The 27,954-nt window shown below is 43.9% G+C and overlaps 1 protein-coding gene across 4 annotated transcripts in view; it reads left to right on the top strand.

The window, feature by feature from the left end:
* The window catches only part of FANK1 (fibronectin type III and ankyrin repeat domains 1), a 211,103-nt gene that overhangs the window by 95,345 nt on the left and 87,804 nt on the right, over nucleotides 1-27,954 (top strand). For 3 of the 4 annotated variants that reach the window (XR_003857887.1, XR_003857886.1, XM_029610037.1), the window contains exon 6: nucleotides 15,456-15,521. The exons of the other annotated variant lie outside the window; for it this stretch is intronic. Coding sequence is in view for 1 of the 3 variants with exons in the window: in XM_029610037.1 (XP_029465897.1) it covers nucleotides 15,456-15,521 (66 nt within the window). In the remaining 2 variants the exon portion in view is untranslated. The remainder of the gene's footprint in view (nucleotides 1-15,455; nucleotides 15,522-27,954) is intronic. 4 annotated transcript variants of the gene reach the window in all.

The following is a 27,954-nucleotide window of genomic DNA, read 5'->3' as shown; positions in this document are numbered from 1 at the left end:
CTCAATAGCTCACCTTTGGCCGGTGCCTCTTGTACAAATTTGTAAGGCTGCGACCTTGAGCTCTCTCCATACCTTCGCAGCCCATTATTGCTTAGGTAAGACTGGCTGGCATTCTTCCATGTTTAGTCAGTCAGTCTACTCATCTTCTTTTCAGTTTAACTACCCAAAATCCTTCCACCAACCCGTTAAGGGTTTCAGGATGCTCTCCTTACCAAATTCCACCCCCGTCGTTGCGCCTTTTGCACGTCTTTGGGTGCATTTGGTGCATGTTCGGACATCCTCAGCTCGGTACTCACCCATATGTGAGGACTACCATCCTGCTTGTCCTGTGAGAAAGCAGAGTTGCTTACCTGTAACAGGTGTTCTCACAGGACAGCAGGATGTTAGACCTCACAAAACCCAGCCGCCACCCTGAGGAGTTGGGTCTACATACGTTTTATTATTTTAGTTTCGCTTGCGCTTTTTGCTATACACGAGACTGAAGGGAAACACCTGTGGTCACGGGGATAATTGCAGGCTGAGCATGTTCAGTGCACTCAGTGTGCCAGTGTCAGTCAAAGCTTTATAGAAACTTTGACAGACAAGTTTTCCGTAACAGGGCTCCGACCACTGACGTCACACATATGTGAGGACTGACATCCTGCTGTCCTGTGAGAACACCTGTTACAGGTAAGCAACTCTGCTATCTATCTATCTATATATACATATATATATATATTTATTATATAATGCCATGCCTCTTCCTCCTTCCCACTTAGTTCTTCCTGAATAGATTGTAGCCCAGTATAACTATATTCCAGTTATGGTTTTCTGTGTACCAAGTCTCTATGACAACCACTACATCTAAATCAGCTTCTTCAAAGACTGCCTTTAGATCCAGGATGTTATTTCCCATAATATGAGCATTAGTCTACATAGCTTTCCAGATATTACCCTTTTTCCCATTTCTGTATACGTATTTAATGTTTTATTTACCTTAGTGTTTTGTTCACAATGATTCTAGTTTAAAGCCCTTCTCAGTAGGTTTGCCAGTCTGTGTTGGAAAATGCTGTACCCCTTCTTCGACAGGTGGCCCCCATCTGTACTCTGCAGTCCTTGAAACTTCATCCCATGGGCCAGGAAGCCAAAACACTCTTGTTGACACCATCTATGTAGCCATTTATTTATCTCTAGAATGAGAGTTTCCTTGCTTGGGCCTTTATCCTTGACTGAGAAGAAAGAGGGGAATATCATCTGTACACCTATCTGCTTTACTTTCTCTCCTAGAGCCATGACATCACTTTTGATATGATCTGTAACATATACTATAATATTCAATTACTACTACGACTTGTTTAGAAACCCAGTCTAGTGGCAAATTCAAATTACAAAATATTACACTTATTTTGGTAATGAAAGGATGATGGTTTATGAGAAGAAAGATTTTCGTCAGTGTGTGGGATATGTTTACCAATAAATATCCTGGAGAAGAATGGTTGAAAGAGAGAAGAAAGTAGAGAAAAACCATAAAACATTTATAGGAACCTTCATTGTCAGTTTTTATTTTATTTTTCCTGGGAATTTCAATGAAATAATAAAAAAAAAATCATGAAAAATTACTTTTCCACTAATTTTTCTCCTTTTCTTTTGTCATATTTTTCTGATTTTCAGGGTGATGCATCAAGCTACAATATATTTATGTATATTATGTTTAATATGCATTAAACAGCATATATTGCATGATATTCACGATATTTTGCATATTTGGGCCTAGGTTCCCTCCCTATTCCAATGAGCTGCTTTGCATGTGATTTTCATGCATGAATTTTGTAAATCCATGCTGAGCAGCTCATGCATAGGTAATCTCATGTAAATAAATCAAAGCGACCCCCTTTGAAAGTTGTCAGCCATGTTAATTTAGCTACAGCTCCTTGGAAAATGTTAATTTAATGTGGGAGCATCGAGACCCTAGGGCCAACATACCAAAAAAAGAATACAAGCAAAATGTTAAAAAGTGTGTCCTAGGCCCTTAATGCAGGCACTCGTATTTCTGAGATAATGTGATGTAGTGCAGGAGCTGGGGGGGGGTTTGAGGGGACGAGGGGTTACCCATTTGAAACAAACAATTTTTTGGATTTGGAGGGTCTGGGGGGAGGGGCACCACTAAATACCAACAAAGGATACTGGGCGGGCCTGTCTGCCCTTCTTTTTATGTAAAGTGGGGTGTACTTTATGCCAGATTATTTTTTTTAATATTTGGGTTTGGAGTATGTACCTGTTGTTACACGACTATGTATTTATATTTTTTTGGATTTGGTTGTTGGCGCTGCCTCGAGTGGTAGTCCCAGACTGAGGAGGGGGTTCAGTTTTGACCCCTGCACAATTTTTACAATATTGGCACTTTTTTGCCTCCTGTAGGTTGGCCTTTTAAGTTGGTGGAGGATGACATCGCATGTAAAGGGTCTATACTGCATTGTTTGCCGTGAGACAAAACAACACGTTGATGCAGCTGTGATTTTTTTGGGAGCAGGAGCCCATTATTGCAGCTACACCCCCGTGCAATAGTGGGGCCCCTTCTATGTGTTGCGTCCGTCGGACTCAGACGGCTTCGTCCCACATGCCTCACCTCAATATTCGCTTTCTCCACCAGCCTCAGGAAAATGGCGACTGCCGCGTCTGCTTGCCGCTCTCTCCAGCGTCCCCGGAACTACTATGGCATGGCTTTCCGCCATGATTCACCTGAGGGCCTCATAGGGTGCGGCTTTGCGCGCTACCCGTGTCTTTATTCCAACATTGGCACGAACCTCGGGGGTGTCCCCCTCGAGTGATGTTACAACATCCGGGTATTTAGGTTGCCTATTTGCTGACTGACTTTGAGTTAGCAAGGATTGGATTCATCCAGTCTAAGCTGCTCTGCCCCTTCTCGCTGCTGCTGGAATCTCTCTCTACCCTCCGGGGTTTTACTAACTTGGGTAACCGCTCCTCAGGGGCCCTATGCTTCTTTCCAGGTGCCTATCCAATATCCAGGTACTCACTCCTCGAGGGCCTGAGCTGACTACCTTGGTGCTTGCTACTATTACTTCTACCTGCTGGGAACTCCACCATTACAGCTACAAAGAGTGTGAGTAATTAACATTTATCAGTCTGTCTCACCTACAGCTCCTCATTGAAGACCTGCATCGGAGCTCCCTATACCACCATTGTGGGACGGGTCTCTTCAGCCGAGGACCCCACACTGCTGCTGCAGGAATCACTACTGCCACCTCTGGTGAACTCTACAAGCTGTACAATAAAAGATTATCTCTGTGTTGTGCATATGAGTCTAGCCTGATACTGCAGTTCCCCACGGGGCTCCTCCCCATGGGAGAAGCCATCACTGCAGCACCTGAGAATCCACCAAACACCGCAAAACCATAACACTATGAAAAAACATTGCAGCTTAGTGCATCCAGGACTTTGTTTGTTATAATATTGAAATTCCCAGGAAAATTAAAACAAACTGAAAACAAAGGTCCCTAACTATTTATTACTGGTAATGTGTCAATCTTATGTTCTTGCTAAGTTTCTTCCTTTTATTTATTTATTCATTTATTTATTTATTTATTTAGATATTTTATATACCATCATTCCTTGCTGTGGTGTTGAATTAGAAGTTGAATATGGGCAAAAGGTATATGATCATAGACCATGAATATGAATGCTGTTACTGTAAACCAGTGGTCCCCAAACCTGTCCTGGAGGGCCACCAGCCAGTCGGGTTTTTGGGATATCCTCAATGAATATGCATGAGAGAAAATTTGCATGCACTGCCTCAATAACATGCAAATTTTCTCTCATGCATATTCATTGTGGATATCCCAAAAACCCGACTGGCTGGTGGCCCTCCAGGACAGGTTTGGGGACCACTGGTGTAAACCGTTGTGATCTTCTTATGAAATGACGGTATATAAAATAAAATAAAAAAAAATGTAGTAGCATTTATGTGCCATCGTTATAAGCAGAGCGACATTTGACGTCAAAGAGGAATTTTAAATTCAAATGCCTTTTTTTCTTGCTCATTTAAAATCAATATATTTGTTTACTTGTTTCAGTATTCGTTCATGGAATTTGTAATGTGATTAATATCTTTTTTTAAAATGTCTTTTTAAGATAGCAGTTTACTCCCGCTCCTTTTGGGCTTCCAGCTCAGTTGTAACCATCCTCTTTTGGGCAATGGTGCTATGTTCTTTCATTTGCAACTTCCCAGGGTATTTTGTTTCAGAGATAATCCTTGATCAGAAGCCATGAACCATGATTCCCTTTGGAATGTGGTATGCATGCACCCTAATTCCAAACAGTAAGATCACCACTGAGAATGGCTGGGACTCCTCCCTCTCTTCCAAAGGTGCTCAAAGTTGATTGCAAAGCAGTTCAAGCCCTGGCATGAAATCTAGGCCTGCGCATTGATCCCAGTTTTTCTCTATATCAGCACACAGCACAGCTGCTGAGCTACCATGTATATTCTTAAGAAATATGTAGGGGTAATTTTAAAAATCCCGCACTTTGCTTGCAAGCCTGCAGGTATTTTGTACACAAGAATGTGTAAGCAAATTTAATTTCCCTTTGAAAATTTAGGGCCAACCTGTGCAATTTTCACTTCTGGAGAGTATTAGCTAAAGATTCATAATAAATGCTTCAAAGTTATTTAGAATAATTGGTTATAATCAATTAAGCCTGATACTTCACTTGGAATGCTTGTTACGGCGGTTACTACCCCAAACCAAATAAGCCTGATACTTCACTTTTAATGCACATCCAGCATAGCTCTCTGCTTCAACTGCAGAGAGAATGAAGAAAAGATGATTTATATTCAGCATCAACCAACAAGGAATGAATTACATAGTCTGGGTAAACAAATAAGCATGGGTGTAGCTTGCTTGTTACGGTGGTTACTACCCCGAATCAATTAAGCATGATACTTCACTTGGAATACATATCCAGCGCAGCTCACTGCTTCAACAACAGGGGGCAATGAAGTAAAGAGGATTTATATTCAGACAACCAACAAGGACTGAATTGCACAGGCAGGATAAACAGGAGTAGCTTGCTTATTACAGCGGTTACTACCCCAAACCAATTAGCTAGATACTTCCCTTAGATGCAGCTCCAGCACTGCTGTTTGTATCGATGGTGGGGGTGGAAGGGAATTGGAACCAAAATGTTACCAATAAGGGCTCTGACCTCAGCGGTCAGAGTAACAGATAAGTATGAAAACAACCAAAAAGGTGGAGGTTCCTAATCTCTCCACATTGTTAAAATCAACTTTTTCCTCATTAAGAACCCCTTTCTAACCAATAGACTGTCTCCCTTGTGGCAGCTATGTAAGACTGTAAAATCATCAATACCAATTCAGCCACACATGGAACCACTTCCAAAACTGTTGTATCAGTATGCATGCCCAAAAGACACGTGAGAATGTTCTGGGGGCATTTCGGCTTTTTGGACAAAAGTCCAGTGTTACCAGATGTCCTGAGTGGGCCCTAACTGGAGTCACGTACACTCTTTGCAAAAATTTTAAATGTATTTCTCTCACATATCAACTGTGAGCGCTTTCAAACACTTAAAACATTTTAAAAGATAATTTTGAACAGGTGCCGTCAATAAATTTTTAGCCCAGGAAGCAGCCAAAGTGACTCGGGAATTTGGTGGGTCTAAATTATTGTACTCCTTACTTATTTTAGAAGTGGTTAATTTGGCCACCTTTTCAATCATGAAAAAATCCATCACTTTTTCTTGAACAACTGAATTAAGGACTCTCGTATCCAATGAATGAGCATAATGTTGTATTTGTAGGTCAGAAAAAAATCCTTATCTGTGAGCCCATATGTACCAAAAGCTAACACCCTCCCATCAATTTTGAGTACATGTTTTAGTTGACAAATCCCCCTCTTTGCTCACTGATAAAAATTCCAAACCTGATCCCTAGCGCAAAAGTCCCCATTCCCCTGAATAGGCAGCAATGCCGAAGTTTCTGAGTGACCCCCTAACATCCTAGAAATCCGCTTCCAAGATTTTCACAATTGTTTGAGTAGTACACTGCAATGGATCATCTTAGAAAGCTAAAGAGTAAGGGGAAGAGATTTCAGCCTCCTTAGAAATTTTTGCATAAGTAGAGGTTTTAAACAGTCATTCCTTTAGTATTCTTATCAAGGAGGTTTTTCACTATATACCCGTAAATTGAGAGCCAAGCTTCCTCATTCACAATCTTGTTTTATCCACCACAGCGATACCTTGAGTTTAGAGCCCTTCCCCAAAAATGTTAAAAGTAAGGAATCAAGCTGCTTTATACATTGCCTAATAAATAAGAGTGGGAGGATCTGAATATTATACCACCATTTGGGAAACATAACCAAGTAAAGGAAGAGGTAGGCACTGCCATTGACTGAACTTTAATTGTGTATATTCCAATAAAGGAGATACATTGTTTATAAAGCATGCTCAAATCCTCAGAGAAGAGTACTCCAAAATATCGAATCACCTATTGAGCGCATTGAAAAGGAAAATCATTATAACCATAATTTATTAGAAGCTGGGAACACCATAGCCATTGACTTAGGTACATTTAATTAAATCCTGAAAAATACTCAAACATTAAAAATTGCCATCAGCCCCACCAAAGAATGTTTGAGCTGTGTGAGAAACACCAAAAGATCATCCAGAAAAGCTACAATTAAAAAAAAACTATACCCCAGTTTGATGCCTCGTAAGAAGGGTGTCTCTCGAATTATTAAGTTTAAGGTTACTCTGTTCAATATTATGTTTATTGTTTAATGTAACGCCCCCCCGGCGATAGTTGTGTTATTTGGAAACCGACTTGATTTGATATATATATATCAAGAAAGTCGGTATATAAAAACCCTAAATAAATAAATAAATAAATAAATAAATATTAACAGGGACTCCAGGGATAAAATAAACAATAAGTGTGAAAGAGGGCAGCCGTGTTTTAGTGCCTCTAGGCAAAATAAATTCACAGGGTCTTCCTCCTATTTGCTTGGATTGCTGCTTTAGGCTCAGCCTAATATAAGAAAATAACCTGGAGGAAGCTGCCCGTTATCCCTATCTTTTCTAAAACCAAATATAGATATTGCCACTCCACACAACTGAATGCCTTTTCTATGTCCAAACTAATCATCAAAGAGGGGAGGCCTAATTTCTTAGTTTGCTGTATAGTTGCTAATATCAGCTGCACCTTAATAACAGAATGACGATGATGAAAAACCCACCTGCAATTCTGAAACTAGAGAGGGTAATTACCAGTGGTAATCTATCAGCATGTATCTTTGCCAAGATTTTGTATCAAAGTTTAACAAAGAGATAGGATGCAGGGTAAGAAGGATCCCTGCCTGGCTTCAGGATTACTGTGATAATCACTAAATTGGATCCTAAAAGGAAATTCCCAGTACCAGAAAGGGCTGTGAAGTAAGGAAATAAGGAATCCACTATTTTATCTATCAAAGTATGGAAAAACTCTGCACTAAACCCATCAGGTCCAGGAGCTTTACATAAGATGGCTTTATGAATGCCCATCCTAATCTCATGTGTGGATAACAGTGTGTTCAGCCTGTCTAAATGGGCATGTAATAGTTGCATAAGCTGTACTCCATTTAGAAACTGATGAGCCATAGCCATATCACCCCCTTTAGATGTGTATAACCTTTTATAATAGTCATCTATAATCTCCAATATCTTTGGAGTGTCTGTCACTAAAGTCCCTGAATTATTCTGTAGTGCTGTAATATAATTGGGCCCTCTACTTCTTCTCACTAAAATGTCCAGTAACTCCAGAATGTTTACCAAATTGAAACAATTTATACTTGAAATAAAGTAAAGATTTTTTTAGCTCTTTGATGTAAGAGTGTTGCTAGTTATTTGTATTAGGAAATTTACTCTATTTTCCATGGATTTTTTGATAGACAGGAGATGATTTCCTTCTTCAACTGTTTCTCCAGCCAAAACAATTCAGCATCAGAATCTTTCCGCTGCTTAATCATATAGGTGATTATCTTACCCCTTAAGATAACTTTCGCTGACTCCTAGGCAAAATAGGAATGTCCACATGTTCTTTATTATAACCCACAAACTCCATCCATTTGTTTTTAAGGAAATCTTGAAACCTGCTAAATAGATAGGAAAACTCCATGTTCTCTGATTAATAATCTCCCTCCCTCACTATAACTGTATCCAGATAGGTTCATGGTCAGAGCTCTCTATTTGGTCAATCCCTGCTGCCAGGATCTCTGAAAAAGTAGTCCTCTGAGTTAGCCAATAATCAATTCTTGTAAAGATGGAATAGGCCCTTGACAGATGTTTATAATCTTGATCAAGGGGTGCAGTATTTTCCAAATGCTCACTGTTTGTAAATGCTCATACAAGAATGGGATTCCTTTATGGGGATTTAATCTCTGTTGTACAGGATTATGAGTTTTGTCTAATTCTGGATCATAGGTAATGTTAAAATCCCCCCTCCCCAAGAAAGGAACGCAGGCATCATGTAAAATTAGTTGTTTAACAAGGCCAGAGAAAAAAAGAGTGATCATAATTATTAGACGCATATATATTAAAAAGCACTATAGGCTGTCCATACAGTTCCACCTGTAACATTAAATAACAATTGAGAGGATCCTTAACAGATTTAATTACCTGAAAAGGGCATGACTTATGCACTAATATTGCTATGCCAGTTTTCTTCGTCTCCACAGAAGCCCACCCACCTTTTTTTTAATTTTCCATGTTCCCAGTACGTACCAGGATCAGTCCAGACAGCTGGGTTATGCCTCCCCTCCAGCAGATGGAGTCAGAGAGAAAACTGAAAGCACCCCCTAGATATACTGGTGTGCCACCTGCGATCCTTCAGTATATTCTCCGACTCCAGCAGATTGAGAGGCATAACCTGCGGTCCTGGTCCGGTCGGTGTTACTCGGTACTGGGAAAGTAAAAAAAAAAACAGTGAGGTAGGACAGGGGACTAGATCTGTCGATGCTTCCTTTTCTCTCCTCTGTCTAACTGTCGGTCTGCGTTAGTGTCTGTCTGAGTGTCTTGCGCTGTGCGGCTAGCGGTCAGAGTGAGGCAGGCTCGGAGGGTTTTACCCTCCTGTTCTTCCCGGGTTAGCGTGTCCACAGGCCGGGGGAGAGCTTACCGGTGGGCCGGTCACCCTCCCCCCCCCCCCCCAATTCCAGGTTCCTTGTCCTGAAGGGGGTTTGAAAGGAAAAAAAAAAAAAAGTATATAGTTTAAAGTTTAATCCAGAGCCATTTAAGCCCTGTTGGGGACAGGCAGTGCGCTCCTTTTCTTTGACCCCGGCCTGCCAGTGCCTGTTCGGACCCCGGAGGGGGTGGCTAGCTCACCCGGCGCGCGTTGGCTGTGGAGTTCTCCTCAGGGGGTTTTTTTGGCGCCATTTGTTCGTTGCTGCACTGCTTCCTGCACTGATGCCGCGATCTTCGGTCTGCCTGACCTGTGGGGAGGCGGGGGCACGACTCTCCCGCGGGGGTCTCTGCCCCCGATGTATTCCCGGGGGCGAGGGACTCTCGGGGGGGCCGAGCGCTGCCCGCAGCGGCTCTCCTCTGTCCTCTGCGGCCCGGCACGGCAGCGTTTCAGGCAGCCGTTCTCCGGCCCTTCCTCCATCGGGGAGGAGTGCGGCGGCCATTTTGAACACGCGGCAGGCTGCATTTTCAGCGTCGGAGGAGGAAATCTCCCCTCCTCCCTCTCCCGAGCCACTGAGCCCGCACTCCCAGCCCGATTTGGGGTCTCCTCGCGGCCCCCCCCCCATCGGACGGCCTGAAGAAGAATTTAAAATGGTCAGTACCTTTTTCTTCGGATTTTGTGCTTTTAATGCACAAAGCCTTTTTGCAGGCAGAATCCGGCTGGGAGGCGGAGGCTCCCGCTCCCCCGAAGGTCCCCAGGACCACTTCCTTGCCCCGGGGGAGCCCGCCGGGTGCGGGGTCCTCCGGGGTCCAGGGTCCCCGTCCGCGGGAGGGGGGGGGGAGCTGAGGACCTGGGAGACACAGGAGCCGCTCCGGAGTCCCCGGGGGCTCCGGACTTGCTGACGACGGATGATCAGGGGGCCGTAGCAGGGGATGACCCCCAGGTGCTACGCTTGTTTGGAAAGGAGGAATTAAGCTCCCTTATTCTCCACGTGTTACAGGAGCTAGAGTTAACGACTCCGCCTCAGGAGGCGGACACGTCTACAGGGGATATCGCAATGGCAGGGATTAGAGCTCCCCCGCAGACCTTTCCCTTTCACCACAAGGTCTTACAGATCGTTTCAAAGGAATGGGAGCTCCCAGAGGCTTCCCTGCGGGTGAATCGAGCCATGGAAAGGCTATATCCCTTACCTAAGGATTCATTGGAGCTTTTGAAGACACCCGCGGTAGATTCGGCTGTCACGGCTGTGGTTAAGCATACAACTATCCCCGTGACGGGGGGTATAGCGTTGAAGGACCTCCAAGACCGCAAGCTTGAGGTCTTATTAAAGCGCATTTTTGATGTGGCGGCACTGGGGGTCCGAGCGGCGGCTTGCAGCAGCCTTGTGCAGAGGGCCAACCTCCGCTGGGTTCAGCAGCTGCTGACCATGCAGGAGCTCCCTCCGGGCGAGGCTGAGCAGGCAAATTGTGTTGAAGCGGCGGTCGCTTATACAGCGGATGCCTTGTATGACTTGTTGCGCACATCGGCTCGCATTATGTCCTCGGCGGTCTCAGCCAGGAGGTTGCTGTGGCTCCGTCGTTGGTCGGCGGATGCCACCTCCAAGGCGAGGTTAGGTTCCTTCCCCTTTAAGGGCAAGTTGCTGTTTGGCGAGGAGCTGGATCAGCTCATTAAGGACCTGGGTGACAACAAAGTTTACAAGTTGCCTGAGGATAAGCCTCGGCAACCTCGGTCGTTTGGTAACGCTAGGGCTCGCTTTCGGGGGCAAAGGCGTTTCCGTGGGGGAAGAGGGGGTTCCTTTTCCCAGCGGCAGCAGGCGACAAGATCCCAGGCCTGGTCTTCTTCTTCCTTTCGCGGCAGGAGGCCTCTACGCGGGGGCTCTTCCCAAGGCTTTGCTGCCATCAAGCCCGCACAATGAAGGTGCGCGGGCCCACTCCTCCGTTCCCGTTATCGGAGGTCGGCTGTCCCGGTTCTGGGAGGAGTGGGTCAAAATTACTTCGGATCAATGGGTCCTCGACGTGGTTCGGTACGGCTACGAGTTGGATTTTGTACATCCCCCCCGGGATCTCTTTATGATATCGCCGTGCGGCCCGGTAGAAAAACAAGTAGCTATAGCCCAAACGGTCGCTCATCTACAGGCTCTGGGGGCGGTGGTTCCGGTTCCGCGGGACCAGCTCCGGACGGGTTGGTATTCCATATACTTCCTGGTTCCCAAGAAGGAGGGCACCTTCCGACCCATTCTGGACCTCAAAGGAGTAAACAAGGCGTTGTGTGTGCCCCGCTTCCGGATGGAGACCCTCCGGTCTGTTATTGTGGCCGTCCACAAGGGAGAATTCTTGGCTTCTTTGGACCTGACAGAGGCCTATCTACACATCGGAATAAGAGAACGGCATCAAAGGTACTTGAGGTTCATGGTGATGGGGGACCACTACCAGTTTTGCGCCCTCCCCTTCGGGTTGGCCACCGCGCCGAGGGTGTTCACCAAAGTTCTCGTGGTGGTAACGGCTTCCCTCCACCGACAAGGCGTCCTTGTGCATCCCTATCTCGACGATTGGCTCATTCGAGCAAAGTCGCATGCGGCCTGCACCCGGGCAGTCTCCTTAGTGGTTCACCAGCTGCAGGAGTTGGGTTGGGTAGTCAACTTCGCGAAGAGCAGACTCGAACCGACCCAACAGCTGGAGTTCCTGGGAGCTCGGTTCGACACCTTGGTGGGCAAGGTTTTTCTTCCGCAGCAACGCATGCTCAATCTCATGACTCAGGTACGGCGCCTGTTGGAGCTTGAGATTCCCACGGTCTGGGATTATTTACAAGTCATTGGTCATATGGTGTCTACTATGGAAATGGTACAATGGGCTTTTGCGCATATGCGTCCGTTACAAAGAGCACTTCTATCTCGGTGGGATCCCCGCTCAGAGGAGTACGGGATAGAATTGCCTTTGCTGGAGCCGGCTCGCTCCAGTCTTTCTTGGTGGTTGACTCCAGACAATCTCCTACAGGGGGTGGACCTCGAACCCCCGTCTTGGTTGGTGGTGACGACGGATGCCAGCCTGTCGGGCTGGGGAGCGGTCTGCCAGTCCCGTGCAGTCCAGGGCACATGGTCAGCACTCCAAGCGACTTGGTCCATCAACCGATTGGAGACCAGAGCGGTCCGCCTGGCCTTGCGTTGCCTCCTTCCACTGGTACGCGGACGAGCAGTAAGAGTTCTGTCGGACAATGCGACCACAGTGGCGTACATAAATCGACAAGGAGGCACAAAAAAGCCGAGCGGTAGCGGCAGAGGCGGTGCTGTTGATGTCCTGGGCGGAAAGGCACATAGAGCGTCTCGCGGCCACCCACATTGCCGGCGTGGACAACGTTCAGGCGGATTACCTCAGCCGGCAGCACCTAGATCCAGGAGAATGGGAGATCTCGTCGGAGGCGATGGCTCTCATCACCCGGCGTTGGGGGACTCCGCGCTTGGACCTCATGGCGACCCGTCGAAATGCAAAGGCGGTGCGCTTCTTCAGTCGGAGGAGAGAGCACGCGTCAGAAGGAGTGGACGAGCTAGTCCTTCCGTGGCCTCGTCACATTCTTCTTTATGTGTTCCCTCCGTGGCCTCTGGTAGGGAAAGTGCTAAGACGCATAGAGTCCCATCACGGTCCGGTGATTCTCGTGGCTCCGGAATGGCCGCGGCGTCCGTGGTTCGCGGATCTGGTCAACTTGGCAGTCGACGGACCGCTGCGTCTCGGTCATCTTCCCAATCTTCTTCGTCAGGGTCCAGTATTTTTCGATCTGGCGGATCATTTTTGTCTGGCGGCTTGGCTTATGAAAGGAAGCAGTTGAAGAAGAGAGGTTATTCGGATGCGGTGGTGTCTACTCTCCTTCGGGCGCGTCGGTCTTCCACTACGCTCGCCTACGCGAGGGTTTGGAAGGTTTTCCATGATTGGTGTGACACGGCGGGTGTCTCGGCCAGAAGTTCGTCCGTGGCGGATATCCTTATGTTCTTACAGGATGGCCTGAAGAAGGGGTTGGCGTATAATTCGCTTCGAGTTCAGGTGGCGGCTTTGGGCTGCTTGAGGGGTAAGGTCGAAGGCTCTTCCCTTGCGAGTCATCCAGATGTGGCACGTTTTTTGCGAGGGGTTAGAAACTTGCGTCCTCCCATCAGGCTTCCCTGTCCGTCTTGGAACTTGAACTTGGTACTCCGTGGTTTGTGTGCGGCTCCGTTTGAACCTATCAAGGCGGCTTCCTTACAGGATCTGACTCTCAAGACGATTTTTCTTGTGGCCATTTCCTCGGCTCGCCGGGTTTCGGAGCTTTAGGCTCTCTCTTGTAGGGAACCGTTTTTGCGCATCTCGGCGTCGGGAGTTTCTCTACGAACTGTTCCTTCCTTCTTGCCTAAGGTGGTCTCCACGTTTCATGTCAACCAGACGGTGGAATTGCCTTCCTTTTCGGACGAGGACCTCCAGTCTTCTCAAGGTAGGGAGTTGAGACGTCTCGATGTTCGACGGATTCTCTTGCGCTATTTGGAGGTTACCAATGATTTTCGAAAGTCGGATCACCTTTTCGTGTTGTGGAACGGTCCCAGGAAGGGGCTTCCAGCTTCCAAGGCTACGATTGCACGCTGGTTAAAGGGTGCTATTGCGTCTACGTATGTTGCCTGCGGTAAGCCGGTTCCCGCTGGACTAAAGGCTCATTCTCTGCGTTCTCAGGCAACTTCGTGGGCGGAGAATAACTTGGTCTCTTGTCAAGAGATTTGCAGGGCGGCCAAGTGGAAATCCTGGCATACTTTTTCCAGGCATTATCGACTGGATGTCCGTGGCCCTCTTACAGAGTCCTTTGGGAGCAGTGTGATTCGAGCGGGACTCTCAGGGTCCCACCCCAGTTAAGGCGGCTCGGGTACATCCCAGCTGTCTGGACTGATCCTGGTACGTACTGGGAAAGGAAAATTAGGTTCTTACCTTTGCTAATTTTCGTTCCAGTAGTACCATGGATCAGTCCAGACGCCCGCCCACAGGGTTCTGGGAGTCCGCTCGTATTCTCTGATTTTTCCATTTCAGTGGTCTTGCGACGGTTACCACACGTTTAAGGTTACGTTGATAGTTATACCAGTGTATCGTGTGTTACTGTACACTCTTGGTGTTCTATTTGTTGTGTCCGGTTTTATCTGTTCTCAAGGATGTTTCTACTTGATCTGGTCACCTGGTTAATAAGAAGATAATACATAGGAGTTTCTTGGGAGCAGTTTTGAATGTGCTGAATTCTTTATTTCTGCTTTGATATCACATATACTGAAGGATCGCAGGTGGCACACCAGTATATCTAGGGGGTGCTTTCAGTTTTCTCTCTGACTCCATCTGCTGGAGGGGAGGCATAACCCAGCTGTCTGGACTGATCCATGGTATTACTGGAACGAAAATTAGCAAAGGTAAGAACCTAATTTTCCTTTCTGTATCTGAGAGATGTGTTTCTTGTAGGAAACCAGTCCAACAGGTGTATTGCAAACTAGATTGCTTGTAGGAAAGCAATATCCACCTTTTTTTTATTCCATGCTGATAGTATTTTTTGTTGTTTAATTGCAGAATTTATCCCTCCCACATTCCATGAGATCAGTTTCAGTATATTACAGTTTATCCCTCCATGCAAAGAATTTTCAATATATTATTATATATTTTCTAGAAAGTGTTAAACAATGAAATTCATTATAGACCAGTAAGTTACCGTGTGTTTTCATTATATAGTGGCAACACCTAGTAGAGCAGACATTCCAGAAGCAACCATGATCGATGACCGCTAACCAAGCACTGTCATTGTGATGGGTGAGCTAGAAAGGAGGTGGGAGAAGGTTAAAAATGGGGAAAAATCCTGGGCCCTTGTGAATGAAAGATTATAGTGCCATTGATGCAATTGAGCTGGAAACTCAAAGGAGCAGAAGGGAATTAGCAGTCCAAAAAAAGTTGCCATTAGCTTTGCCAGTTGGCTCCAGATTTTCAGGACAGGTTAATCCAATCCTGGTTCTACCCAATTGCATGCAGCGACTTGTATTTTTTATTTCTCTATTGCATTCCCTAAGAAAGGCAAGACTACACATCCCTGCATGCAGTGAGATAAAATCAGACTTGAAAAAACCTGTCATGAAATTCTAAAGCCAGTTGGCAACCCTAGTTGCCATGTCTAATAAATATATTAAAATTGTTGGCTTCTGTGATATAAAAATGATTCTGAGAAAGTAGGCTTTTTCATTTTTTAATAGAAAATGTAAATTATAATGGTTTATTTGTTGTGGTAACTGTAGTTGAAGAAATTATTTCTTCTTGTTCAGCCTTGTGAATTTATTAATAGAAAATGGAGCAGATGTGAACCAAGTGAATGGAAGTGGAAAAGACAGGTATGGATAAACAATAATTATTCTTCATATATATTATTTTAATCACTCCATATCATTTTTTTAGAAGTGTATTTAAGATAAAAGTTTTAATTATTTCACATCATTGAGCTAGTTTAAGTATGTTGAGGTCCATATTCATGAAAAACCCCAAAATCAATCCTTCATAATAAATCTATAACTTTTTACTCTGTTGATTTCCAATTCTCAAAAAAGAGTGCAATAATTCACAACTGTTGATTGATATGTATTCTCAAAAAAATTTTTATGGAGGGAGAGGAATGTTTCATATACAATTATCATAAATCCCGGCCAGGGTAATATGATTGTGAATATAATCATGAACGGACCTCCTCCATCCAATGTGAACCATAAATATGTGAGAAACACTAAAGTTGAAAACTTTTTTTCAAGATAATTTTTTTGCGTGTTGTGTAAAATATTTCTCTTGTTAATAAAGGTGAAATGAATCACTCACTCAGTCAATTATTTCAAATAAACGTTCCCAATGGCTTTTGGCTTTTTCCCAATGGCTTTTGGGAACTTTTATTTGAAATAATTGACTGAGTGAGTGATTCATTTCACCTTTATTAACAAGAGAAATATTTTACACAACACGCAAAAAAATTATCTTGAAAAAAAGTTTTCAACTTTAGTGTTTCTCACATATTTATGGGTCACATTGGATGGAGGAGGTCCGTTCATGATTATATTCACAATCATATTACCCTGGCCGGGATTTATGATAATTGTTTATGAAACGTTCCTCTCCCTCTATAAAAATTTTTTTGAGAATACATATCAATCAACAGTTGTGAATTATTGCACTCTTTTTTGAGAATTGGAAATCAACAGAGTAAAAAGTTATAGATTTATTATGAAGGATTGATTTTGGGTTTTTCATCAGCATTGTAGAAATCCTTCTTAAATTACTGTGGTGCTCATTGATAGTATTGAGGTCCATATTCAGACATAGTCTGGATAATAAAGTTAGCCGGATAAACATATGGCTAACTTCGGTGGTATATTCAAAATAGCCAGCGAACTATAGCACAGGTCTTTGGCCTGACCAGACTTAGGCCTGGATTTATCAAAATGCACTAAATATCGCCTGCGATAGAAAAAGGGGCATGTTTTATGGTAATAGGCAGTTTATTGCAATTTGCACTAATACCTATGCTAAGAGCTAAGTTACCACAAATTGTGATAACTTTTTTGTGCTTTGAGATTAAGTGCCAGGATGCAGTATTTGAGAGAGAGAGAAAGAGAGAGAGAGAGAGACTAGCTATAATGCCCTCACACTAGATTAGGTATTTATATCCCTATGGGAGGCCCACCTAGTAACTCGAGGTGAGGTTTAGGTGTTAGTATAGGGGCTAGGGGCCACTTTACATTCAAAGTGAGATGTACAAACAGAACAGTGCTCTCTAGTGAAGTTTTGATGACCCTCGAAGTGAGGAAACTCACCCAAAGATGATATTTGTGCAATGTTCTCTCAACCTAGCTTGATGGACTCTGTACCTGGGTATACGGTGTGGGTGGCTGTCCTTTGGGAGGACAGAACCTGAAGGAAGGGTGTCATTTTGCCTTCTGATAGGAATGTGGTTTTCTTATTTAATGGTTGGGAGCATCACTTTCACTTTTAGTAAAAGTGAAAAATGCTGCAAGTCTGAAAGCAAGGTGCTTCTGTGAGAGTGTAATGTGTGAGACAGGGAGGGTGCTTCTGTATGTGTGTGGTGTATCTGTGAAACAGGGAGGGTGCTTCTGTATGTGTGTGGTGTAAATGTGAGTCAGGGAGGGTGCTTGTGTGTGTCAATGTGTGTGTGCGAGAGAGATGGAGCATGTTTTTGGCTGGCTTGTGGCTGTGAGAGAGGGCATGTGTGTGATTGAGCCTGTTTGTAAGTGAGATAGGATATGTGTGTGATTGAGAGCTTGTGTGTAAGTGAAATAGAGAGAGCATGTGTGTGATTGAAAACCTGTGTGTAAGTAAGAGAGAGCGAGAGCATTGTGTGATTGAGAGAGACTGGCCAGAGAGGAGATGTGTGTATGTGTGAGAGAGACTGATCAGGGAGATGACTGGTGTGTGTGTGTGTGTGTGTGTGTGTGTGTGTGTGTGAGAGAGAGAGAGGGAGAGAGAGACTGGTTGGGGAGATGATTGGTGTGTGAGAGACAGAAACTGGTCCTGAGGGTGTGACTGGTGTGTGTGTGTGTGAGAGAGAGAGAGAGAGAGAAGAGACTGGTTGTGGTCCCTAAGGAAGAGGACTGTGAGGACAGCTTCATCTGCTTCTGGTGTGGCCTGCAAGGGAAAGGAGTAGGAGAACTGCTGGAGAGGGTAAGTAAAGGTGGCTTTTTAAGTTCATTTTTCTTGATTGACTACCATTTTAATTATTGGGTAGTATGTGATGTGTCTGCTATTTGAAATATTTTATTGGTGTTTGGTAAAGCTTTAAAAATTTGCATGAGTCTAATTATTGGATATTCTATTCATCAGCTGTTTTTGAAATTATTTTATTTGTATGATTTTATGATTAATGATTTATATATCTTGATTTTATTGATTTGTTTCACGAGGAATGGTGAAAGTTTTGTTTTTCCATTGTTACACTGTATAGAGTCTGGTGTGATGCGCTTTACAGTTCAGTTTTTGTCTGCACATTTCTATTTATACTTTATGTGGCTTTATTCTGTATTTGGTGAAGGTTTGTGTTCTGCATGCAAAGACTGAGATGAAGCATTCTTTTAGCATGTGGTTTCTCTGCAGGTATCTGTAGTAGCTTGGCCTGTTCTGTTTTCCTGATAGGAGATGTATTGATATTTTAGATTATGGTGTAATATTTGTGGTATTCTTTTTCATAGGTGAGGTTATTATTCTTTGAGTGTTGGCAAATAGTAGTGTGTTGATATGGGAGGACCATGCTGAAATATATCGCAATAGGTATGATGCCATATGAATTTCAAGACGCAAAGTTTTCTTGTTGGCATCACAACAGTGCATGAAATTATCACAACAACTTGTATATTAATTTTACCTCAGAATTTTTCATGTAAAATATGTAAAATATGTTATAAATGCATAATTTAAAATTGTGTATGGGGAGGGGGTGCCAGTCTGTAAGGTTTGCCTAGGGTGCCTAATACCCTTGCACTGGCCCTGCCCCAATCCCACCCTGCATTGAATGTGTCCATCTACAGTGTTGTTTCAATATCACCAGTTAGACAACTAGTTCAGCCCATTTGATTCAATCAACCAAATCAAGAACCTCTTGAAACAAAAAGTTTTAAAATGTCTTTTTGAATGTCTGGATATCTGTTATGATCCACATCTGTACAGACAATGAATTCCATAGCAGAGGGCCAGCAACTTAGAACGCTCAATCATGTGTTTCCACGAGATGAGCAGGCGCTGGGGAGGAGACCTCTGTTAGACTCAGTGAGTGAATCTTAATGCCTGAGACAAGTTGTAAATCCGCAAGATGGAACTGATCCAGGGTTATGGAGCATTGTTATGCAATTTATGAATGCACATTAAAAATTGTAAGTAATAAAGATAAAATTAAAAAAAAATAATTAAATTTGATTCACCATTGAATAGGGAGCCAATGGAGAAAACAGAGGCCAAGAGTAATATGTTTTCTTATATTGGATCGGGTTCGTGTACATGCAGCAGAATTTTGAACAATTTTAAATGCCCTAAGGGAGTTTCTAGGGAGGCCACTATGTTACGATCCCTCCTGTTGCTGCGTTACAGGAGGTATCTTACCTTCCCTCCGGAGGCCGCTCCGAAGCCAGGGCCTCGCCTGTACACCATCCAGGACTTGCTCCAGAGCCTGGGAGGCCTAGTTGTTCCTGAGGCCTGCCTGTGGCTTGCTTGGCTGCGTTTGGACTTCCTGTTCGGCCACGCCCTTCTCCCTAGGGGCTGGCCCGCAGCTCTCCACCTCAGTTATAGGGCCAGCGAGGGGCGGTCCAGGCAAACTCCTCCCAGGGAGTTGCCTACATCCTGCAGTATAAAAGGACTCTCATTTCACTTGCTACTTGCCTTTGGATTGGGTTCTACAGTTGCCTGTAACCTCTCCTGATCCAGGTCCTCCATGGTCTTGTTTGCTTTGATGGCTCCCTGTCCTGACCTTGCCTTGATGTCTGTTCCTGAAGTTGCCTGATGTCTATACCTGATCCAGTTCCTGATCCAGTTCCGGTTGTTCTGCCCTATGTCTTTGTCTGGCTCCTGAGCTTTCTGGCCTGTTGGGCCCTGGAGTGGCCAACAGGAGGGATTTGTCCCTGTGCTCTGGAGTTTCCCTTCCTGCCAGCCGATGGGGCTTCGGATGTCATTGCTCCTGGCATCGGAGTTCCTTCTCGCCCGGTGATGCGCGCAAGCCCCGAGATGCACGTATGTCCCAGGGCTTGAAAAAGGGGGTGGGGTGGTGGCGAGGCTGGAGCCTCCAGGCACAGCGGCCATTTGCGGCTGTGCCTGGGATCGCGGGCCGACCATCGGCCAGCGCGCGCAACCTACGCCTGTCCAGAGGCAGGCGCAACTTATAAGTTAAAGTTAAGGGGGGATTTTTAGGTAGGGCTGGGGGGGCGGGTTAGGTAGGGGAAGGGAGGGGAAGCTGGGGGGGAGGGGTCAGAAGGAAAGTTCCCTCCGAGGCCACTCTGATTTTGGAGCGGCCTTGGAGGGAACAGAGGAAGGTTGCGTGGCTCGGCGCGCACAAGTTGCACAATTGTGCACCCCCTTGCACGCGCCGACCCTGGATTTTATAACATGCGCGTCTTGGGGCTTGCGCGCGCCACTGAGCCTATGCAAGATAGGCTCAGCGCACACAGGGGCAGCTTTTCAGGAGTTACGTGCGTATGTTACGCGCATAATCCTTTGAAAATCTGCCCCTTTATGAGCATAAACTTTGCTGCTTATGCAACAAGGAGTTTTATGCTCACAAAATGAATGCACTTCTGCATCAACCTGTTAATGTGAGGATGCTTGAATGTAATGTAGCACCTAGCTTTCCCAGTTATTGCACAATTGATATCACAGCCTTCAAATACAAAAACAGAAGAAGCATCAAGGCGAGGAAATCAACTTAAGATGATCACTTCAGTCTTGTTAATGTTAAGGCCAAGCTTATTGTGATATAATCAATGCTTGATTGCTAAAAACAAAAAAGAGACAAAATTAAAAATAGCAGACATAGATTACATATACATAAGAGTGGTAAAGCTTGTGGGAATGGAGTCATCCAGTTGGCAAATGCTGTTCTGATTTATCATCATATCAAATATAATACACTTGTCTAAAAAATAATAGTAGAACAACAGGGTTATATATAGTATAGTAACTGATAATACATTATAGATCTTGAAAGTAGAGCAGGCACAGTTCTATAATGTATTTTGAGTTAACACAAAAAAGTACTTATCAGGTTTCACCATTTATTTTTAATTCCATATCTTTATTATTTTTGAGAGATGAAGACTGCTACAGGTCTGCATTATACTATAATGATACTACAGTTACAGAATTTCTAATTTTTAAAACTCGGAAAAGCATACAGTTTCAGTTGGGCTTTACCAATATTAAATAAAAAAAAAAGTAAACTTTATTTATTTATTTATTTATTGTTTTTGTTATACCGAGTTTCATGATAGGCATCACATCAACCCGGTTTACAAATAACAAGGAGTGTAAAGCATAACGTAACGTAAAAAACAATATTTTCAATAAGAACCTTGAACTTTAAATACAGTGAATCAGAAAAAGGGAGAGGGAAAGTTACAAAAAACAAGGAAAATAAACTTGGGATGGAAACTTGGGATGGAAACTTGGGATGGAAACTTAAAAATGTCATCAATTTTTACTTTGTTTAATTTTAGTATATTGTGATATGAATGCTTCATGAGTTTTATTTATTCATAACTTTCGGTTATCCAATTAGACTAAATAGTCAGTAAAGATTATCCTTTTATTGCCAGTCATACCTCCTAAAAAAGCCCAAAAAGATACAAAAGAAAAAGCTTGTCATCGCTATCTTAAGAAAGTTCACAAGACACCACTCTGACAACAAGAAAGAGTAATTATATTAATTGTGTCCAATTCATTACTATTACTTTCTCTGGGTGACAGAAACATTTAGCTCTGCTTCGAAGTTCTATTATCCTAAGCAGTCAATGAGATTGTTCTTATGCCCATAACAGTGCCTCACAGTTTGCCATAATGAATAATTTAAACTGCTGTGATAACATGTGAAACAAATTTGTGAGAAAATGTTTTTTACTTATTCTGTAAGTCATTAAAGGGCATATGTACCAATAGGCATTAATTTTAATGCCCATGTTAAATGATGTACTGCTGCCATTAATGTGTGATATTTGCATGTGTATTGCTATACTATGATGGAAAATGTAGTTCTGAACGAGGACTTGTGTCATTTACCAACACCACAATTACCACACAATGGGGCCGATGTAATAAGACCCGCACTGAAATCTGAGTGGATTTTTTCGTGTGGAATTTTTGGCGCACGCGGCAAAAAGCAGCGGAGTGATGGGATGTAATAACGGCCACGTATGCTAATTTGTTGCGTATAAAATCTGCACACACCAAACATAAGCACCATAATGCACGCAGTAATGCATGCTAATGGCCCTATGTAATAAAACTTGTAGACATCTCCGCAGAAACACGCTCGGACACCCATCTGCGTGTCAACATCTGCGACTGATTTTCGTGACGAAAGCCTTCCTTTTTCAAGAAAATGAATAAATTAGTGGTCCAGAAGTTGATGTGAAGGTGAGTAGGGCAATATTTAACCCCTTTATGATCAGACTCTGACCGCCAGCAAGAGCGTGAAATTCAGATTGTCAATTCTGCCTCATTGAGAAGCTGCCTTCTCTCTACTTGTTCCGCTCGCTGCTTGGCTGGGCCGCAGAAAGCATCAAAAAAACCAGTCTCCACACTGGCGCTTTCACTCCTGCCCTGACCCAGGCACTAAAAACCCACATTAAAAATCTCAAACTCACCCGATTTCCCTGCTAACGTGGCTTCCTGCATTGCCCATGAATAGATAATCAGCTCTTTTGCATGACATTAGCATGCACTTGCGCAAAAAAACCATAGGGCTGTAAGTGTGCTTGTCCGCGCTTTTTTCCTGGCCATAAAACATGTGCACATACAGCTTTTTTCCTGGCCATAAAACATGTGCACATACAGTTTTGCACGGGAAAACTCGCATACAAATGCGCATATAGGCGCATACAAACCCGCAGCAGCTTCAGCGCACCTTATTACATCGGCCCCAATATGAGTTGTCCTTACTCACTTTATTACTGTTGACTGTATTTGAACCCAAAAATAAAAGTGGTACACAGTTATAGTCTTACCACACAAGCTCAGATGCAAGTATGCTCAATCAACATAGTAAATGATAGCAGATAAAGACCCAAAAGGTCTACGCAGGGCGCCCTGCAAGTTGCTTGGGTGGTAACTTCCACTCTGTGCAGGTTGTTCCGCCCGCCTACCCCCACCCCCACCATGCCTTCTTTTAAGGATAGTAATTGCCACTCCTTGCAGATTATTTCACCCCCTTGCCTTCTGTTAAGGATAGTAAATGTTGCAGTGCTTCATGCAGGTTACCCCCATTCAGAAATGTTACAAACAAAAGATAGCAATAAGTTACCTCTTTTTTCATTTCTATTTATTTTTTTGTGTATGTCTATCCTCTAGCCATTAGAGATCCTCTGTGTTTAACCCATTCCCTTTTGAATTCCATTACCATTCTTCTCTTCACCTACTCTTCCGGGAAGGCATTCCGTGTATCCACTATATTGAACTAGCTAGAAAGGCTTCCTGCAGTTACATGGAGATGTCAATGCTAATGCTTGCTCTGATACAAGCAGAGAGAAAGGGAGATGAAATCCAACCACAGGGATTTCTCAGCTCTTACAGTAAAGTCAGTTGTTTGACTTACATGTATACACATTACGTCCACATTTCAGTGTGTTATGGTAATGGTAATATTTATTTTGATATATTGATGCTCATTAAAAGTTCAAAATGATGTACAGTGATGTACAGTAAAATATACTACAACCTATAAAATCAAAATGGCATCCAATGAAGCATTTTGCAACTTATAAAATCATAAAATTACATATAATCACTTATAAAATAAAACATAAACATCAAAATAAAACAGTCTTCACAGTCTTATAAGGCCTTGTCTTCATTCCAGTGTACTAAGGCCTTATCCCTCTCTGGTCTGTTTGATCTGGTCTCTCTGGTCTGATAAACCCAGTTTATCAGCTCAGCACACTATCTTCTACACATACCTTAGAAATTTTGGGGCAGATGCAATATAGTGCGCGAAAAAACGTGCGTCCAAAATGGGTGCCCGTTTTTTCAACACATGCACATCCACCTCTCCTGGGTGCAGGATGCAGTATTCAAATGAAACTGAAATGAAAAGGGTGGCAAAAAAATGTGCAGTTTTAAAAAAAAAAGAGCGTCCATAGTGCTACCCATTTTATTGCATCAGACGTCCATACTGCATCATGTATGTGTCATGTGCCCACGGTGACCACCCAGGATGTTCTACCTAAAGGCTATCACTGCTTACTCTCTATTTTCTCTACCAGTCATTGTCTCCTCTCTCCCCAGACCAGCCTTTGTCTTGCAACTGTCACTACTCCCCCCAGACCAATCTCTTCGTCAATGTCACCCCTCCCCCAGACCAGTCTCTCTCATCACTGTCACCTCTCCCCCAGACCAGTATCTCCAGCCACTGTCAACTCCTTTCCCCTAAATCAGTCTCTCAGCAGTCACTATGAACGCCCCCCAAGACCGATCTCTTTCATTGACTGCCTTATCCCACCCATCCCAAGACCAGTGTTTCTCTTTCTCCAGAAGGGGGAAAAGCTGCTGCATATTCAGATTGTTCCAGCAGGAGTATCACTGCAGGCAGTGCTGCTACTGGAATGGGTCTTGGAGCCTGCCTACTTAATGCCTTCTAGGTCTTCTGCTCTGTTCCTTACCCCAGCAGCCGCCCTGCCCTGTCCCAGTCAAACTCCATAGTGGCAACTGAGTGTGAGGCAGTTAGCACCTGTGGCAAGGGCAGGCAGCAATGTTCCCTCTAAGGATTGGGTTGCTGTGTGCAAAACGTTTTGCTTGTGAGCAAAAATGTTTGGTTTCATTACCCTGAGAGCATTACTTTATTTGATGCAAAAAGCCTAACAATTTTATGCTCACAGCAACCCAATCCTTAGAGGGAATATTGGAGCAGCATGCACACAAACTTTCTTACATACACACACATATTCACTCTCATACTCTCTCACATATACATGCTCATTCTCTCAGATACACACACACATTCACTCTCATGCCTCTCATTCACTCCCCAAACTCTCATGCACACCCACTCAATTCTCCTCCTCCTCCAATCACTCACTCTTCTCAGTAACTGCAAACCCTTCACTGCCAAACACTTTGAGAAGTAACACATACCCCTGTAAAAAAAGAAAGACACCTAGAACCTTGCCATACCATACCATACAAGCACTATCTCAGGATTCAGCCTTATCTATGACACATCAGCAATGCAATTATTATACCATGCCCTAGAACACTAATGCACCATCTACTGTTTCAAAGCCCTACAGTAAAACTACATGCCAGTAGCTATACTGCACCTCAGTCACACATGCAGAACACAGATAGAACCTTACCCAATTCAGAATAAAGGACTACAAATTAGAAACAGAAACAGGCAGATAAAAATAAACTGGAAAGCCTGAGAGACCAGACTCTGAACAGTGGAATACTGAAGAAAGAGCAAAATACAAATATGTAATGCACATTCCCAAAGATAACATATGCCAATCACTAAAAATTCAAAATAATTTTTTTTCCACCTTTATTGTCTGATCTTATTTCTCTAATCAGTAGGTCCCAGACTTTTTTTTCCCCCCTGCTCCCTTTCTGGGTGTTTTCCCAGTTCTTATTACAGGATCTCTCTTTTTTTCTTTGTTTCTTCTCTCTCTACCTGTCTTTTTCCCTTCCTTCCTCAAACACACAGTCAGGCACCCATTCTCACATGATGTGTCTCTCAAATGCTCCCACTCTCACATGCTGTGGCTTATACACTGCTCTCACTTTCACATGCTCTCTCTCTCATACATACATACCGGTTCTCTCACATGCTGTCTCACTCTCATACACAGGCTCTCACTCTCATGCTCTCTCACACAAACACACATGCTGTCTCTCTCACATACACCATGCACTCACTCTCACTGGTTCCCTCACACACACACAACCACACGCAGGCAAGCTCCCATTCATTCTCCCACATATTCACCCAGTCAAACTCCACAGAATCCCACGCAGGCACCCATTCATTCTCACACACACACAAACAGATAGATTGAGAGAGCTCCAGGCAGGAGCCCATTTTCACACAGACCCCCAGGCAGGCACCCATGTATCTCCCACATAGACCCACAGGTAGGAACCCATGTATCTCACATACACACACAGAGTACCAAAGGAAGGCACCCATTCATCTCTCACACACACACAAAGACTGCCAAGGCAGGCACCCATTTATCTCTATCTCTCTCGCTCTCTCTCTCTCTCACACTCACACACATACACACACACACACACAGACACCCTCACACACACAGTCCCCCAGGCAGGCACACATTTATTCTCACTTACACAAACAGATAGATTGAGAGACCCCCAGGCAAGAACCCATTTTCACACAGACCCCAGGCAGGCACCCATTCATCTTATACACACACAGAGACCCCCCAGGCAGGCACCCATTCATTCACACACACACACACACACTCGGGCAAACTCCCATTCATACACATACTTAAGGAGGGCCCCCTCTTTCTTTTGCCGGGAGCCTCTCTCACTCTGCTGCCGCTGTTACTGTGCTGCATAGATATTGGTGAGGAGCCAATCGCTGCTACTGGCATTAAGGCCTGTTCTACTGCCTCCTCTGTGCAGGCCCCACGATATAAAAAATTTGTGGGGCTAGCACTTCCTTCATGCTGATCTCGTGCATCAAGAGATCAGAATAGAGAAAGTGCTACTCTCGCGAGTTTTTAATCCTGCGGGGCACCCAAAGCTTTGGAGGTCTTGTCTGTGTTTCGGGTTATGGTTGGATGAGCTCCACCACGGCCCTGAGTGGTCTCCAGAAAAGTTGTACGCACCCTCGCAGCTTAGAGTGAACATTGGCAGGCAGTGTGAGGCGGACGCCACAGCGGTGTTCTGAGAGAGGCATTTTTTGCAGCCTCAAAATTCTGCTGCCTGAAATGGCCACCTCACCCTGCCTCATTATAGTACGGCCCTGGTTCAAGTATAGGAATTTATGCGGCTTCCTCCATTTTATATAGTCGAGGCATAGTCATCTATGAGGTTTAATATCTCCATAGGAACCAACTTTAGCATTACTATTCCTCCAAAAACATTAAAATGGTGTTGTCAGTTATTAAGACTGAATTTTCTATCCAGCATTAATATCTATGAGGCTTAATGCAGCTTATGTAAGACTGCAAACTTAATTACATCTCTGGAGATTTAGTTAACCTAGCAGCTTTACAGGGGCCACATTAATATGAGACTTCCAGGACTTCATATCCCCAATAAACAAAATGGGCCTTTTAGGCCCTTCAAGCCTATTGCTCCCTGTCCAAAGACAAATGGGCCTCAAGCTTCTCCCCGGAGACAAATGTGTTTGAGGGGTAATAGCTCAGAGGCCCATTTATTTGTGGGAATGGGTACTTTTGTGGGGGGATAGGGCAGACCTCGCCATGCCAACTGGCTCATTCTCTTAGGACTAGTGTAGGGAAAACTGAGTTTCCCATATAGCAATCTTTAATATAGCCATATTGTGTATCTCATTATTTTAAATGATTGGCTGTTCAGTCTAGCAGCTAACTTGCATTCTTGCCGGTTTTAACAAGGGTTAATATATAGACCCCAAAATCAAAGAATGTTGTATGTTACATATGAACGGTTTTCCACCTACACAACATTTAAATTCAAGCTTCAAGAAAAAATTATAGATGGCAAGTTACTTATTTTAATGACGACACAGCTCAAAACGGAAATAAATGAAGGTCATTATATTTAACTGTTATATGGTATAATAACACAATCAATCATAAAATCATTGATGGAGATTGGTAAATAGTGGAGTGCCTCAGGGATCTGTACTTGAAGTGGTGCTTTTTAATATATTTATAAATGATTTGGAAAGGGGAATGATGAGTGAGGAGATCAAATGTACAGATTACAAAAAATTCTTCAGATTAATTAAATCCCAAGTGGATAGTGATAAACTCCAGGCGAACCTTGCAAGACTGGAAGGCTGGGTGTCCAATGACAGATTACATTTAACATGGACAAGTGCAAGGTGATGCATATAGGGAAAAA

This window comes from Rhinatrema bivittatum, chromosome 7 (assembly GCF_901001135.1).
Source record: "Rhinatrema bivittatum chromosome 7, aRhiBiv1.1, whole genome shotgun sequence".
NCBI classification, from domain to species: domain Eukaryota; kingdom Metazoa; phylum Chordata; class Amphibia; order Gymnophiona; family Rhinatrematidae; genus Rhinatrema; species Rhinatrema bivittatum.
Note: the sequence above shows the minus strand (reverse complement) of the source record. Positions and strands in the feature narration are given on the sequence as shown.